We start from the raw sequence: 18,573 nt of genomic DNA on the forward strand, positions 1-18,573 counted from the left end.
AAGCATTATAACATGTTACACTTATTTGTTTATAAATTTGTATAAACCACTTAATTTTTTTAAAATTACACTTCGACCGGTTTCGAGGTTACTACCTCATCGTCAGAAATTTAAATTCCTGACGATGAGGTAGTAACCTCGAAACCGGTCGAAGTTTAATTTTTAAAAAATTAATTGGTTTATACAAATTTATAAACAAATAAGTGTAAAATGTCATACCACAAAGTGAAAAATGTTTTTGAAAACAATAATACATTATAACATGACTTAACTTAAATATTTTTTAGAGTTTAATGGATGAGATTCTACTTAATCATTTACTAGGAAACTAATATTACAAAGGTATTACAACATTTGTATATTATGACAAATTAGATATTACCCATATATTTTTTTTATCATTTCTACAGTTCATAGGCAAGCGAACTTTTCAGATTGGTTCCGGAATGTTTATAAAGTTTTAAAAATCATTGTGTAAACTACAACAAATTGATCCTGTCGAAAACTATATCATGAGTAAAAGATTTTTTTTGGTACTTTCTTATTTGGTTTGAATCCCGAAAACTGGTGAAACTTCAAGGTTCTCTTAAAAACATATCATTATTAACACAGGTATAACACAAAACATTTATTTTCGAATAATCACGTATAATCACATTGAACATATCTAATATTATATTTAAAAAAGACCTATGCATTAACTGTTACACCAACACCATCAAAACAAATTTATCTCGGCACCATGATGGTATGTTAATTCAATATTAATTAATTTATAAGAAAAAATAAAGAAAAACTTTATTTCCTCTTAAAAATATCGTAAACAGGTCAGAATAGAGGGAAATAAAATAGTTAGTAAAAAATTAAAAAATGCTAATAATATTTCAGTTGATTTGTTAACGAATACAACTCGCACGTTGCACATAATGAACATTACTTAAAATACTGGATACTCTAAGTTAAATATCACTAAAACTAGGAAAGATTCTTCTAATCTATTATATAAAATTCTAGATGATTCTGTTAAAATAATTATTCTTATCATTTCGGAGTCCATGCAGAAAAAAAAACTGTTTTCAAAGTGACAAAAAATACACTTTGAAAACAGTTTTTTTCTCTCGAAAAAAGTGAAAAAAATCCCAGTCTACTGTCTTCAACACACTCGTTTTTAGCCCAAATAAAAATCCTAAGAAAAAAAAATTGAGTAAAGATAGACGAGCTTTCGCCTGTTTGAAGTTCTAGGTTCTGCGCTGGAATCTCAACCGTTGATATAAAATATTTGCTGCATTTGCCGTGTCAATGCAGCTGTGTTCTGTACACCACTTGGTGCTGATATCCAATTATGACGAATGATTTCACTTTTCCAGCGGCCTTCTTTAACTGATTGGCACAAAATATTATTGTGTTGAAAATCTAACGTTGATTCGACGCAGATGTTATTTCTGTTTCTGGGAAGCAAAGGTTGTCTGTTGAGTGTCTATCTTATTTCACGCCTCCCAATATGGTAATTCCATGCTACTCCAGCCATTATTCTTATAAACCTCATCTCTTCAGCCAGACGTGACCTATTTTTCTTTGTCAGGTTTTGAATAACGTGATCGCACTTCAAGGTTAGTTCAATACAATTTTGTGATTTATGGGTAAGAAATGCAAGCCACAAAAAAATTGCCATTAATACATTCGTTTAATGTTTGAAGTGTTAAGTAATGAAAAGTATGTTAGAATGATTTTTAAAAAAAAATATTTGAGCAGTGTCATGTTCACTATAGTAATTAAGATATTTAATAAAAGTAAAGATGTGTAAAAAAAACGTTTATTAAACTTGCTTTTCGTTATAATCATTACCACTTCGGCATCTATTATGCACTGGTCACTGTATCGGTACTCCTACTGCAGTGTATATCATTTTAACCTATCCGGGCCTAAAAGAGATTACTAGGGTCCCAGAAGCATATTTTTTTTAGATATTTTTTTTCAATCTTCATATCGATTTATTTTTTTGCATAATTCTACCACATAATTAAAAAAGTATAAAAAATATTAAGATTCTTTTTTGCCTAATTCTTTCAAATGAAATTTGTCTTTGCTTTCAAACATTACAATTCATCGCTGTAAAGTTTAATCATCTTTAATACGTTGGTCAGTTTGCACGTGTGCTTCTCGCTTCCAGCGGTAACCACAAAAACGCCTGACTTTTGATCAGCGATATTTAACATGTAGCAGGAGAGCAGCATGATCTCATATAGCATAATCTCGCAACAGAATTTTATGAAATTGCAGAAAACTCTAAATATCATGAAATAGTTTAAAAAACACTATCACGACAAACATGAGGTGATTTTTCATTATTCTTTTTGAGTCGTATTTGTAGCGTTTTAGCTGAGGTATTCCTGGTACTCGCGGATTTTTTCACGCTTAGGCTCGGAAAGGTTAGACTTGCAGGTAAGATTATCAGTATTACACCCTAGATCTAGTCCAGGGACTATGAAATGTGACATGGTTTAAGTAATTTATTGGTTTTACAATATTTAGGTATAACCTCAGAGTAATAATACACCACCTGCTTATAAAGTCGCCCATATGAACAAAAACCATCAAATGAATATCAATCATGAAGCTAGCTACAGTTGACATAAATACAACGGGTGGTAGGAACTCAGGTCGAAAATTGCAAGCGTAAACCAAAACCGTATATTACACGTTTGTGTTAAACCAAAAACCAAACCAAAAATTTAGAACTCTACTGTTCTATGCAATAGAGCGAAAGGGCATTTCTTTTTCTTACTTTGAGAGTATTACAATATTTGTATTTCTCTAAAACCTAAATTATAAATTACCGTACATTTAAATTCGATATTAATGTATTTTTGGAGTTTTATACATTTGAAAAAAAAAACTTATTAAGGTAGGGTTTGCAATTATTTTAACAAAATACACTAAAAATATTTTTACATTTTTTTTTCATGTCCTCAAAACAGGATAAAACTGCAGAATTATTTTTAATTAAGAACTTTTTACGTTTTGGCTTAAATCTGCTCAGTGTTTCTAACGCTTTAAAATAAAAAAATCATTTATTTATTTGGAAAAACAACAGAAAAATTATAAAAAAATAATTTCATAATATAATATATGACTCCAATTACGGTACGTAATAAATGCATTATTATTATTATTTATTTAAAACTTCAAGTACAAAGAATAAGTACTTTGGCGGACTTATTGCTAAAAACCATATCTTTTTATAAGAGATACATTATCATGAGAGACAAATCATAAATTCTCTTCATAAAAGATTCATAAAAGCTTTTTGCTATATTTTCAGAAGATGTTTATGCTTTACTTAAAAAAACGCAAAATTTTAATTACATCAAACAAATAATTGATTTAATATGTTTATAAAACATAAGATGTTATCAATTAATTGCTTTAAAAACCGTGAGTTTTTTGTCAGTATAAATTTTGTTTTAAATGCATTAGTAAAAGTATTCACATTTAAACAATATCATAAAAAAAAATATATATATAATATAATGTCATAGTGAAAAAATTTAATAAATGACTAAGTATTATCAAACATTGACAGACTCATTAGATATTTTTTTCTTTATATTTGTGTTATGTTTCTTCCTTGACAATTCAGATCTAGTATTTTCTTCTTCGTTTTGATGTCCTTTCTTTTCATCGGGTTTTTTTAATTCTTTGCTGGGATTCTGGTTTCCTCCTGAAGATGCTAAGTTAAGGTCATATGTTTCTTCCACAATGAAGTGTTGGTACTGCTGATAGTCGTCGGGATCTTGGTACACCTGATCTCTTTGGATGTCATTGGAGAAGTGGGATGTATCTTGCGGCTCCAAGCAGTCCACGTCATACCACCAATCACAGACCGAGACCTTTTGATTGAATATGCTGCCGTTAGGGCAGAGGAACGATATTTTTTGTCCGCCTTCGAGGCAGATGTGAAAAACCTTAAAAACAAACGGGCATTAAAAACAGTAATTCATGATGGCAATTTTGCCTGCCTTTTAGTAAAAGATAAGAAGTTTTTAATTGAATTGTCCAATCATGCAATCGGTCTCGTTGGTGATTTTTTAGATTCTTGAACATATTTTTTTATTTTATTTTTTTCTTGATTTATTTAATAAAATAATTGACTCATGTTTTTTTATTCTATGCAATCTTCTTTTATTTATTTTTTAAATGTTATAGCTGTTTTTTTCCAAAAAAAGACTAGCTTTTGTGCTTCGGAGAGTGTGTTTATTTTTTATTTATTTTTTGCATTTTACAAAAGGTATAACAAAAAACTATTACATAAACAAACAAAAAAACCCACAAAAGCATTGCCTTGCGTGTGGGTATACACTTTTCTTTCAATTTAAATATAGGCTACTGGATTCAATTATCATTAAAAAGGTATTTTCAAACTTTCTTTTTTTAGTAACTGTATTATCACCAAGTCTACCATCTACCAACAAGGGTGTTCAGCAGTAAAAACATGTTAATAAACTGTCAAACTAATGAATTGATTGGTGAATTAGCTCCCCGTAAACCGTAAATCTATGCATTTCCTAGTAGTATATAGGTGAAATGATTCAGTTAGAGTCTCACCGGCATCAATAAAGGTTTTAGCTCTTTAACTTCACAAGGATCAATAGATTGAACAATTGAAGTAATATAGATGTTAAAACAAAGGTAGAATGGTGAATGTTACACAATGTCTAAAGTGACTACTTAAACCAGTCTATGACTGGTCATAAGCCCTATAAACGCCTGTAATTTCAAATTTCCTTCCCTAAAATGTTCTCCATTTGTGTTGTAATATGGGCATTTATAGACGAGGTTGTCAATTTTTTTAAAGTTCGAGTTTAGCAATTAGAAAAAACGTATAAATCTGCCTTTCTTTCATACTTTTACTTTTGCTTTTTATATATGTTGATATTTTTATGTTTTTTGATTATGTATTTTTGTATTATTTAATTAAGTTCTTAGTATTATTTGGCATATTATTTTTCAATCCTATTTCTAATATTTCTTACTATAGTATTAAGTGAATTTCTATAAAGCATATCTCAATTATCATTTCAATTATTTATTTATTTATTTATTTATTTATTCACACTCTTTATCAAAATACAATTCCATATTCACATTATGTTTTTATATATACATTATTTTTCTGTTGATTTCAATAATTATTTTGTTTTTTTTAATATTTCTATATTCTACTGTTATTTTGTTGATTTAAATGATACCAATATTTAGAATATTTGATTATGTGTGAATTTGAATTTTTATAATTTAAATTTTTAAAATTATTTCTGATTATCTTTTTTGCATTGTATTCTTTGGAATTTTATTATTTATTACTTATACTTTTTTTTCTAGATTGTTATTCTATTGCATTACATGTCATTATAATTTAATATAATTTAATATAATTAATTTAACTGTGTTTTTTTTTTGTTAATTATTATGGCTGTACACGGGTATAGCCGAAAAAGCCTAATAAGTTAATTAATATTTTAACTAGTGTAATTTTGAATGAATAAACAAATAAAATAAAATAAATAAATAATGAAATAACAGCACTAAAAATGTAATTCTATTTAGATTTGAAACTAGCCGACGACAAGACAAAACTAGTCAAGGACTCAATAAGCCCAGTAAATGCCTAGACTTCTAGATCCCCTTCTGTAAAATGTTCTTCGCCTCTGTTGAAATTTAATTACTTTTTACAATTTTTAAATGTGTTCATCTGCTTACCAAGATGGTCAAACATTTTCTACTTCCACAATAAATATTCGTAAAATTGCTTTTTAGTAAAAAATTTCTGGAAAGTGATGCATAAAAACATGTAATAAATTAGAGAGAATAGGGAGTCTTATGACTTAGTAAAAATAAAATAGTTTTATGAGAATCGTTTATCATACCTGGCAATCTGTTTCTACATCCGCAAAATATCCCGCAGGAATTCTTCCATGACAGCTAAATCCAGTTTTAGGGACCTCTGAATATGCTGGAAAATCTTTTCCAGCCTTCCCTGGAATTGTGTCTACCAGAGATCCATCATAGGACCCATCATCTTCGATCTCCTCATAACTGAAGGTTCTCGTTCCTCGCTTGGTGTTCAGCTGATGATGGGAGGAATGCTCTTCGTTATTATCTATGTGCCCAGGAAGTGCTTCTACAGGGTTTGGAGAGATGCTCAATGACTCTCGCGACCTTTGATCATATGTTGGATTGTGAAAGTCGTGGTGATATTCTGTTGGCTAAACAATAAAATATTTATTTATTTATTTAATTTATAACAAGTAAGGCAACATTTCTCTCTGTGTTCAGGGGCATTAATAATACAGTTATTTGTGTGAAATAGAACCAGAATACTGGATAAGTGTTTTCAACTCGATGGCGGCGCTCTAAGGTGAAAAAACCTGAATAAGGTAATCGAGTGGAGATAATTCCGTCTCGTTGTGTGAGGTTTGACGCTTTCTTCTGCCATTCTTGAAGTCCTGGGTTCGATTCCTGGAAAGAAGGACATGAAATATTGAAAATAAAGGTTGTTTAAACTGTAATATTTCATTGTCTCTGGACTGGCACCAGAAGCGTAAGACTGATCACCTTACCTTCATTTGACAGATGATCAAACTACGCTGCAATTACAATGCAGTGCCTTGTGCACCACTCAGTTTGGAAAGGGGGATAATGAAGGTACATTATAGTTTCAATTCATATTTATTTAAAAGTTCATGTTTTTTTTCTAATGCTGTCTTGTGCTAGGAGCCGGGCTTACACAGAATTATCATTAATACCAGTATCAATAGAATTTGGCATTTTTCCATTATTCCTTATGGTATTTTTTTTTACATTTTTTACATTTTTTACATTTTTTTTTTTGCACCACAACAGGCCAGGAGGCCTAATTACAGTGGTGAATTGCATCACAGAGCACCCAGGCTTGAGAAAAATCACATTTTTAATTTTTGTGTTCTCACCGGGAATCGAACCCGGAAACTTCCGTGCGTGAGTCAAGCGTCTTGACCACTGCACCACGGAGGCCGCCTAGCCGCCGCCGGTATATTATATCTAGCATTTTTTTAAATAAACGTTTAGGTAATTTCATTTCAATTTATTTGCATCTCATATATCTTTAATTAAAGTAGGAGGATATTAATATTTTTGTGCCTCAATATATGTAATTTTGTGTAATTGACTGGTATAACATATTGGTGATAAAAATATGCTGCATTTACTGTTCCAATGCAGTGCTCTATGCACCACTAGGTACGGAAAGGGAAATGATGAAGATGATGATTGTACTATCGCAATAATAATTAAGGCGACGTTTAAATTTCGCACGAAATTATTTTTTCTTTCCAAATCAGAACTGTTTCGTCCTTACCTGATTAGCAGAGGCGACGGAGATCAGAAGAGTTGTGATTAACAGAAACATCTCATTTTATTCCAAACTGATTAAGGTATCTGTTTTGATCGCAATTTCATTAGGGATTCTGTTTCACTTCCAGATTTGGCGACAAATAACGAATGAATGCCTCGAATTACGGATGCGCTTTCCTTTTATACGTCTATTGTGCGATCTCTATATCTTCACCGATCATTATTATTATTTGTTTACATATTATGTATTCTTCCACGAGATTATCGCATAACGTTGTGTCTAGATAGAGAGTAGCTGTAAATAGCTGTTGACACATGCACATTTTTCATCATGAACCAAGTCCACTTACGAAAAATCAGCGGTTTAACATTCACCATTCTGTTTACGTTTGAGCAGCAAATAAGTTAGTCATTTAAATGTGTAAATCGTATATTTTATAGCAAACGGAGATGAAAGATTAATAATACTATCTGATAATTAGATTATAGTACGTAAGGACATTCATAAATTATGTATGATAACGTTTAAGATTAAATAAATATGTTGACCACTAATTTCAGATGTTTTTCAAGAGAAATGATACTTTTTTTGAAAGTTGAACATTTATTTCATCATGCACTTAGAACAAACTATTTGTCACACTTTAGACAAGACTTACGTATGATTGTCGCTATCTTAACCCTTCCGGGCCTAAGGGGGTATCTAGGGTCCCCCAGGAAGCATTTTTTTTTCCCATACTTTTTTGTCAATCATCATATTGATTTCATTTTTTTACGTAATCTTACCACCTTATTTTATCATAATATTAATAATGAATCAAAATTATGAAAATATTTTTCTGCAAAATCTTTCAATATTCATTCATGCACTTGGTCTTGGGCGATGGTTTGTGAGCATATATCAACCTTAATAAGACCATTAACCCTGCTCCTGGAGGACTATGTCACCTTCTCAGTTCTCACTGGAGTAATTATCATTCAGCGCGTCCACTTCGCGGAGGTGGGCATCTTTTAATTCAGTAGACCGAAGTGTTTAGGTGACTAAGTTTGGGTGAGGACCCAGTTTTGCGAGGTATAACGCAACCCCTTTCCCAGGGCTACAGGTGAAGATCTCAACGGCTGTGATGGCGGAGATGAAATATATCAGTAAGGCGGAACAAGCGGAAGGGGTACTTATTTTGTCTCAGGCCACTCGGACACCCTTCGGACCATGGGCCGTTGAAAGACAGCGACATCGGGCAGGACGTTGTGTTGAGAATGGCAGCGGAAGAACAATAGTCAACGATCGTATCCTAAGCCCCAGTTAGCAAGAGGGGTCACTGTCTTGGCGTCGGGTGTCAACCGGCCATTAAACAGCAACTTAACAACAAATTTCTTACATAGTCCGACATGTAGACTGAGGACTAGGAAGGCCGACCCCAAGTAAATGGGATATACAGCCAGGAGGAAAAAAAATCTTTAAAAAATAATTCACATTTTTCTTTGTTTTTTCCCCGTGCAAACAGCAAACATTACAATTGATCGCTCTACAGTGTTTAATAATCTTTGAAACGTTGATCAGTTTGCATGTGTGCGTCTTTCTATTTGGTCGCTTATTTCCAGCAATAACTACAAAAAATCGTATTTCGTGCGTTAGATTTTACATGCATTTTTTATCTCAACTCCCACCATACATTTAATGAAATGAACAAAGATAATTGAAAGTACAGTCAGGAATACAATATATTTAAGAAAGAAGTAAAAAAATACATCTATAATTCTTCTTTACGTAACACTGATTGAAAACATCGTTAATACCTTTTTTGTAATTTATATATGTTATTTAAAAAATATTTTTGATTAAAATAAAATAATCTATTGTAAGACGTCACTCCCCATTATGTACACAAGAATTGTTTATTTCTTTTACGTAATGGGAAACGTTAATGTAAATATATGTATTTGATTATTATAAAAATTGTGTTAAGTTGTAATATTGTATTTTAATTTGTTATTAATAAATAAAAAAAGTTAATAATTTAAAAAAGAATACCTTCTCGCTAACGGATTGAGTGATTTAAGACCAGTGCTAATTCAACGTATAGCAGCGGAAAGAGCGCGAAGTCACATTGTCGATACAATACCGCGCAATCTGTTTTTGAACAAAAATGTTTTAATGCACTGAATTTATTATAGGAATTAAGAGCCGTTAGTTTTGATTAAGTGCTTATTTAACTCTAAATAATGATAGTTTTTTTTTTTATATTCCAGCAATACTTTTGGTAGTTCCCCTGCCGATAAATTTATTTGACAGTTATGCAGTATCGCAATATCAACGACGATATAGCATGCTGTCGCAACAGTATTTTATCAAAACGCGTATGAACACTGCCATGACAATCATAATGACAAAGTCGTATTAATAACATTTTAGCTGGGGTATTCCTGGTTCCTCTCAGGAACGCGTGGAATTTTTTCACGTTTAGTCTCGAAAAGGTTAACATCTTGAATATGCAAAGGTTTGGATTCCGGGTGCAATCGTGATGCCTAGAGAAATTGGAAGCTTAGCTTGTTGCATCTGCAATCGTGCGATTTCATATCATCTCGTGTGACTGACTAGTGTTGAAAAAACAACTCTTATAATATTACTAACTATTATAAGAGTTTTATTACTGTAAGCGTGCGAAATTTTTATGTTTAGAAAAACATTAACGAGAACTTGCAGTTATCGGGTATAACGAATTACGTGCAGAATTGCAGTTCATAGTTATGCACAATTATTATTTGGGTCACTTAATAAAACGATGCAGAATAATAAATTATGAGCATAAATACAAAATTGTTTTTAGTACCACGTAAAATCTTTTGGCCAATAATCATGTAATTACTTATTAGAGTTTTATTTATATTTTTTTAAATTATTTTTTTCGTGTTATTTACGTTGAAAATATAAAATATTTCGTAATTTAAAAAATAAAAAAATGTTTTCAACCACTTATTATTTATTTAATTACCCACCGGTTTCTTAGCGAGCACGTGGTTTTTTGTTACAATATAATTTAGAAATTAATATTATCTACCTTATAATGTGAAGTGTCTACTAAATAGTCAATCTTATAAATGAAGGTGAAAACGATGTTTTTATGCCAAGTATTATTTTGTGTTTGTAGAGGTATGGAGGCATGGGATTAAAATTTGATCAGAAACCGGTTGATAATCAAATAAATTGCTGTGGTTAAAATAAAAATGTTTTAATTTTTTAATTAATACATATTACCCGAGAGTACCCATCGAATCAAAAACATTTGTGGAGGATTCTATTTGTATTTCACACAAATAACTAAGTTCTTCATCCGCCCGGACAAAGATAAAACAATGCACCGTTATTAGAACTCAATTGAAAAAAATATTTTAGTAATTAATAATTTTAATGTAGCCCTGAAACATCTTAGCTCACGCACGCTTAGTAATTATAAAACTTAGTCATAATCGTAAAATGAACAAGTATTTGAATGAAAATCCCTTCAAATTTAAATTAAATGTAAGTGGAAACGAAGATACAGGCCAAGAATCTGATTAAACACTTCGATACGATTAAATCACCAAATCATATATCACAATATCAAGCATCGTCCATGACCTTGAAACTCTCGTGAATCTAGATACAGCCCAATTAGTGCAACATCGTTTATAAATCATTAATCTCATTTTTATTTCGCAACATTGAAAAATTTGATAAAACACCGCTGCGCACGTTTGCCGATGCATCGCCGCGCCGACCAACGATGACGGTCGCCCGCAAAAAAATAAGTCGGCAGACAAAAATGCATGATCGATTGTGAGTACAGATAATACTGTAATGGAAACATGATAAATCGCTTTCGTCCTTGCCCTCATGACTGAATATAGCGGCTGCACTATATCACTCTTCTTATGGTCGGCCTCCGGGTAGTCCTGTTCTGGGCAGAGCAAAGAGCATCAGGCACTGAAGACTACAGCGTAGATTTTATTATGTCACTCCATCGGGTAGGTGAGCGACCTCTGCATCTTTTTAATTTTTTTATTCTTACGTATAAATTATTCAATGCAAAATATTTTACAAAGCATAATAGGAATCATATTCCCAGGAGTTACTACAACTTTATTCGGGACTAATATGGTACTACAAATTTTTTTATAGCACATATTCAAAACAATAAAGCAACAAACCATGTTTAACAAACATCTTTATGACAAAATATATGAGTCAAAAAACTTTTACTACACAAACAAAATAAATATATAAAAACGCTGATAAGGAGAGAATGGAGAAAGTGATACATCTAGAACTAAGGAAGATAAAGTCGTTAACCTCATATGCTCCGCAGATGATGCAAACATAGTGGCAGTAGAAATTACTGATGATAGAAAAAAAGTTTTAATAATTTTGTATATTTAGGTTTTACAGCGTCTTAAGCTCCGGAAGGAGGGCAAAGCCTTGGCAGTATTTTCTTTCTTCCACTCCACCCACCATAATGAGCTTATCAAGACTGTATGGGTCTCTTCTGACAATTTGTTTAAAATATTAGAGAATTTGCCTGTCACATAATGTATAGTTTACATTCGATCCATAATTTTTAGCTCAGTATAGATTCATTAGTCTACATCGGCGTCCATGGAAACCCGAGCGTTCTTTTCCAGCACCATATTTTGAAGGTATCAATATTTTTTCCCTCTGAATCTCTCAATGCCCATGTTTCTACTCCATATATGAATGCGAAGAAGATCACAGTTTAAACAAACATTACAAAAAATATGACGGTTCGTTTGAACTCCTATAAAATGATAAATATGTTGATTATAAGTTATTTGTAATCAACAGTGAAAAAAATAATTCTTATTCCACGTCGCGACCGATCGACTTGACTTTTTGCATAAGGATAGCAGGAGAACTGTCAACTGTCACAAATAACGTTTAATTCCAAGAAAATACTTCTCCCTAGAGAAAATTCTTAGTAGAAAAATGAATATAATTACTAAATAAAATTATTGATTTAAAAATAAATTAAAACTGAAAAATGATGTTCCGTTGCCATAAACCAATAAATAATGTTTTTTTTTTGTATGGCGATGATTAGAGGACCAGCAATCGATACAGTCTACTTACTTATCATCTCGAAAAAAAATATAATTCTCATTGCGACAAAAATAATTTATTACCAACCAATTTCTCCCGAATACTACGCGAGCAAGGCCGCGGATAAAAACGAGTTAAGAAAAAATGGTTGGTACGACAAAAAATGTCGGACGCCTAAACGAATTCGTGCGTGTGGGTCTCGACGTTTGACCGCAACTCGCTTCGATGTAGTTAGTTTCGTAACAAAATACTTTGCCTATTGAATAGTAACGGTTAGTGTCTGTGGTAGTGATTTAGGATTACACGTGATATATAATGTATGTCCTACGTGTGTAGGTGTATCATCTTCGTATCGTGTGTCACGACATGCGCCATGCTGCATCCATACGATTCCAGAGATTCCAAACATGTCTTGATTTATCATAATTATAATAAGAAATTTATTACAGAAAAAGACGAGTGTTACTTAAATCCACAAATTTGGAATCACTGATAACCGGTTTAATCACTTTCAAGGCTGATCTATAATAAACAACAATGGACCTCCACAAAGAATTTTCATTAACAAACTTATAAATACTAAGCTTTAAGCGCTATTTTTATGAAAAACTGCTTTTGGACGCTTGACAATAACGCGAAAGTATCCTTCAATCGCCTAGATACAAAAGCTACTAGATTAAAAAGAGGCTTTTCTTTTAACAAATCATCATCCTTCCTAATCAGCATTAAATAGTACATAGGACACTGCATTGGTACACCAAAAATAGGGTATTTTGATATTTTTGTTACACAAAAATAAGATTTTCAGTCTTACACTTCACTTCATTCACTTTACTTTCATTTAATAGGTTGATTGGAAAAAAATTATATTTGGCATTAAAATAAAATATTTAATTTTTTTATTCATTTTTTATTTAATGCACAAAATACACAATTTTACATAGACACAATTATATGTTTTTTATGTCCCGACTAGTTAGAAAATTCCGTGTTAAGTCGGGACTCTTCGGTATATAAATCAAAAATATTTATTTACATATTGAAACAATAAACAGGTAATTAAAACAATATGCAAAATAATCAAAACAATAAACAAAATAATAATAGAAAAATAAAAATAATAAAAATAATAAAAAAATACATGTTGAAAATGGAATCAAAAGTTATATAATAATACGTATGACAGTGATGACATACACATATACGATATACGTATATGGATAATAATGAAAACAGCAGCGATGTTATGCATTTATAAATTACATTAATGAATAAGCCCACGAAGTATGTTTACTAGGGATGGAATGACTGATAAAAATATTGAAATGAGAGTGAGTGCTGGGAACAGAGTGAATGGTGCACTTGATTAAACCTTGGAAAATAAATGTTTGTCGCGAGAGGCAAAATCAGCAGTTCACAATATAGTCCTGGTACCGACCCTGATGTATGGGAGCGAAGTAAAGACTTGAAAACGTGGGGATGTGAGTAAGCTCAATGCGCACAAAATTTGATCTCTCAAGTGAATGGGTGGTAAAACTATGTACGATGGATGCACAAATGTCGAGATCCGTACATTATGTAAGGCTGAGATAAGCATTATCGACAAACTCAGGAAAGGACATCTGCGTTGGTTTGGACATGTAAAGTGAATGGACAGCAAAAGAATGGCTAAAAAGATTTGGGATGCGAATTTTCATGGGTGTAGAAACAGAGAAAAACCGAGAAAAACATGGCTTAACCAAATCCAACAAATATTTCAAGATGGACATGTCAAAAGTCGGAATAATCAGGGCGCATGCATGAAAAGATGTATGAATGTAGAGGAAGTGAGATCTTTTTACAAATTTTATTTGTATTTGTATGTAATATAGACTTTCCGTATAAAAATGTTGAGGGTTTCTTTAAAATTACTTTAATAATTAATATTTGTACTATTTTAGGAGGGTTTAATATATTGGCATATGCACCACCCCATCCTACAAAACCATATTGTAACAAAGATTGTACAATTTTACTGACCATTTTTTTGACACAGCTCATATAATAGTGAGCAAAGTTTGGAGACCTTTGCTCTGTCTCTGAACTACGCCGTAGTGTAAACATTTTGAAATAAAGGCATTCATACATGTGAGTTATTTCAAGTACCAATTTTCCTTTCTCCTACCAGTGAGGCTCTTTCATACCCGGTGCCTTATAATTTTTGCAAAATACGAGCATACAGTTCACACGAGTATATTACGAATTTCAAATCACCGTGATTGATGAGCGCGCTCTGAAATTTGGAACGTGTTTGATATAATGTATTATAATATTGTGATGTTCGCATTGTTGTCGTGATTCTGGATGTGAAGCAAGGATATCATCTGATGACTGATGGTTATGACTATCGAGCATTACAAAGCCTCTTTCGGCTAACAATTATTTATGATTGTTTATAGCACCGTTTTGCGCCCACATTCAATCAGTTTCTTTCATGTGGAGCATTTTTAATTATCTCAAATTTAAGGGCAATTTCACAAGAATTTTAAAGCACGTTTCGGCAAACCAGTTTATGTGTGTTTTTCGGGTCAAGGTAGTTCATAGACATAATCGTATCTTTCCTCAGATAAATTATTTGCTCCCGCTTATAGAAATGCCCTTTCGCTCCATTGCATAAATTTGAAATTTTAGGTTTGGTTTTTGGTATAACAACAAACGTGTTATGACAATTTTCGATTTGTGCTTGCAATTTTTGACCACAGTACACTATTTTATTTGTTTATTTACTATCTCAAAATTTATGTCATTCTTTTTTACACTTAAGATAATGTAACAATCATTGAGGTAAATAACTAGGGTAAAGTGCAAAACATTAAATCACTCTTACAGTTTAAAGTAGGTTTGAGGTCTTGGATTAGCATGGAAAGAGCAGATACACATTCTTAAAAAAAAAAAAAAAATGCACACAAATAACTGCAAATAAATCATATTTTCGTAATATCAGCACATGTTAATTTGGTTTTTCTTTTATTTTTATTTTCTTTTCTTTTCTTTTCTTTTCTTTTCTTTTCTTTTCTTTTCTTTTCTTTTCTTTTCTTTTCTTTTCTTTTCTTTTCTTTTCTTTTCTTTTCTTTTCTTTTCTTTTCTTTTCTTTTCTTTTCTTTTCTTTTCTTTTCTTTTCTTTTCATGGTCATTTCATACCATATATATGTGCTATAAACTTTTTAATAATTAAAAAAGGAATGGCCTACGCTCAGACGCTGTAGTCTTTGTGGGCATTTTTTCCTATTCGTGTTATTGCTTCATTTTAATATGTATTTTTCTAAAGTGTATTTTTGTAATTATACTTCTATGTAAATTATAAATGTAAGGAAAAATAAACAAATAACAAAAGAAAAATTTTAAAAAAAACATGAGCGTTCAAAATATGTTCCGTCAACCTGCGGCCAATTGGCACATTTTTGAAAGAACGGACTTTATTCTATGGCGAACGTTCCCCGGCTACCTTTCTCCTCACAATTACGCTAAGATACTGCACAAATCGATCTGGGTTAGTATTTTGAACGTAACAGCGTCCTATCCGACCTCTCTGATATTAATATCCCATTCCCTATTCATATTCTAACTCTCCTGTCTCCACCCAATAAACGTGTATTTAAAATCCTATGTAAATATCTAGTTGTAAATGGTGCAAAGCTGTAAATATGTTTTATTATTATATGTATATATTATATTAAATACTAACATACTAACTTGTACATATTATATTACTAACACATGTGTATATATGTAAAAAAAAAAAAAAACTCGACACTGGCCAGAACACCCGAGTTGAGAGATGAAAAGGCCATGAAAAAACGAAGAAGAAGAAGAACGTAAAAGCGCGCGTAGAAAACGCATTTTTATCGCGTATTTACATACTAAATACACACTAACAGAGCAATCTCTTCGTGTGCAATTCCGTTTAGAATACCAGTAGCTCAATCACAAATAACTATCGACGTGCTAATAATTGACGTGATAACAATTTATCACCGTGGTTGTTTACCGTATTCGCGATCGCAATGGAACATCCGTGAACACCCAATATTAAATGTCCCAATATTTACATTTCGCGACGTATAATCCTGTTGTTCAATCACATATTTGAATTTCACCCGTGTTAATGTGGAAAATATTCGAAATCTGTTATTTTTTTTAATTTATGTATTATTTATCAAGTTATTTATTGCATTTAACCGGCGCACATAAGGACGAATGACCAATTTAGGGCGCCAAAAATATAATATTGGGTTTTATTTAATATTATGATCGGAAAAGGATGAAAGATGCCTTTTTGAATAATTATCTTACAAAAAAATGCCCACTTAGGGTTATTTGGGGTTGGGTTCTCATAAATTCTAATAAAAAAATCATATCAATTTGATTCTGTATTCTAAAGTATATGTACATACTATACAATTTGGATAAAATTCTACTGTACATCAACATCCTTACCATCTACAACATCATCATCATCATCATCATCAGACATTTGATCACAGATGCCTTCATCATCACCACCATAGAAAGAAGGTAGCCTTAGCATGCTTAATACAACTTCATTCAATGGAGTTTGATTTTTTTTTGGCTTTTTTCGCTTACTTGTCACAACAGGGTCTGAAGAGACAAACATCCAGTTAAATATATCAATATTTGTGTTAATTCTAGATGTTTTTCTACAGTGACTACTTCTTAGTTTTTTATATTCCTTGTGTCCTGCCTCAATAACGTCTTCAGACAGTTGGCCTACTGGTAATGGTAGATATTTCATGATATCTGCCCCGTGTAATAACAATTTATGAACACTGGCACTCATTTTATACCAGCCATAAAGAGAAACAGCCATTTGAGATGTTTCGAAACAGTATTTTTGAAATAGCTTTTCATTTACGTAATGCCCACAAGAAATAACGGAAAGCACATTCGAAAATCTTTCAATAAGTTGTTTATCAATCCCAGTTATTTGGGAAACAAGTGACGGATTTTTAAAAAACTTCCGTGCCGTGTTACCGTCATTACTGTTGCCTCCACTTTGTTTTGGTTGATAGACAACTAGGCCCATTTCTTTGTAAAATTCAGTAGCTATTTTACTTTTCCTCTCTTTTACTTTTTCTTTTGCATTTATACCTCTTGCTTGCCACTTCTTAAATTCTAATTTATATGCTATATGTAGCAAATATTCATAGCATCTAAGGTGCGCATGTAACACAGAAATACCATATTTAAAGGTATCTTTATTACAAACTCTGTTTTTTTAGTTTTTTGAGATTGTTTAAATCATTAGGAGTAGCTTTACATACATTGCACGCTTGCGAACTTTTTTTGGCCTGCCTCGCTTCTTTTCCCCTGAACTTTTTGGCGGTTAGGATGAAAGCTGTAATGACTCCATCTTCGGGAGTTTCACTTCTTCGTCAAGCCATTTTTTATGTTTGGTGTAAAAACGCTCGTACATGTAGTTACAGCTACGCCATTTTGTCAAGAGCTTCGAGACAAACACTTTAACTGCTATTTTAATTTGTTTTTCACATTCTTCTGAAAACTTACTGACTCCAAACTTGTCTAATATATACATAAATGATTGTTTATTACACTTCACTGCCGATAACTTGCAAAGCTGTTCATTTTTAAACACCTCAAATAGTTCTTTTCTTTTAATTTTTATTTCTTTTAGAACGGGTTCGAAACGATGACCTGCAAAGAATACGCTATATTTTAAAAAGGTGGATGAAAGTGGATGTGAATTTTGTTTGTTATGCTGGTTATAATAAACTTATTCTATATATTTTCAGATCAGAGTGGAACTCGGTGGTACTTTTTTCTAAACTCAAGGGAAAGTAACCATATTAATATTTTTTCTAAACAAAAACGGTGTTTCATAAAACATGGATAATATCTATAGTACGTACAATAGTTACATAAATAATGATTGCAGATTAAAGTACTAACCTAATACTTCAATATCTATGTTGAAAACTTTGCGATTTTAAATTAAGTAAAACAGGACAAGCGTAGTTACTCCGTCAACAATCCAAACGCAACTGACTGGTGTTGGCCGTGCCGAAGAT

General features: G+C 31.8%; 1 protein-coding gene across 1 annotated transcript; it reads right to left on the reverse strand.

Moving 5' to 3' along the window:
- Positions 1 to 615: 615 nt before the first annotated feature.
- LOC148278413 (uncharacterized) lies at positions 616 to 7,607 on the reverse strand. Its single transcript, XM_088231410.1, has 3 exons — positions 7,397 to 7,607; positions 5,928 to 6,266; positions 616 to 3,965 (listed from the first exon to the last, which is right to left on the reverse strand). The coding sequence occupies exons 1-3, from the start codon at positions 7,445 to 7,447 to the stop codon at positions 3,570 to 3,572; spliced, it is 786 nt and encodes a 261-aa protein (XP_088087536.1). The 5' UTR covers positions 7,448 to 7,607; the 3' UTR covers positions 616 to 3,569.
- Positions 7,608 to 18,573: the final 10,966 nt, after the last annotated feature.

The sequence above is a fragment of the Micrasema longulum genome, unplaced genomic scaffold (genome assembly GCF_059751315.1).
Source record: "Micrasema longulum isolate JH-2025_06_02 unplaced genomic scaffold, ASM5975131v1 h1tg000883l, whole genome shotgun sequence".
Lineage (NCBI taxonomy): Eukaryota > Metazoa > Arthropoda > Insecta > Trichoptera > Brachycentridae > Micrasema > Micrasema longulum.

What these genes read in the sequence shown, in the direction of transcription:
- LOC148278413 (XM_088231410.1), bottom strand. Translation starts at nt 7,447, where the DNA reads ATGTTTCTGTTAATCACAACTCTTCTGATCTCCGTCGCCTCTGCTAAT. An exon ending in CCGTCGCCTCTGCTAATCAG is followed by an intron (nt 6,267 to 7,396) that starts GTAAGGACGAAA and finishes TTTATTGTTTAG; the next exon opens with CCAACAGAATATCACCACGA. An exon ending in ATGTAGAAACAGATTGCCAG is followed by an intron (nt 3,966 to 5,927) that starts GTATGATAAACG and finishes TTTGTTTTTAAG; the next exon opens with GTTTTTCACATCTGCCTCGA.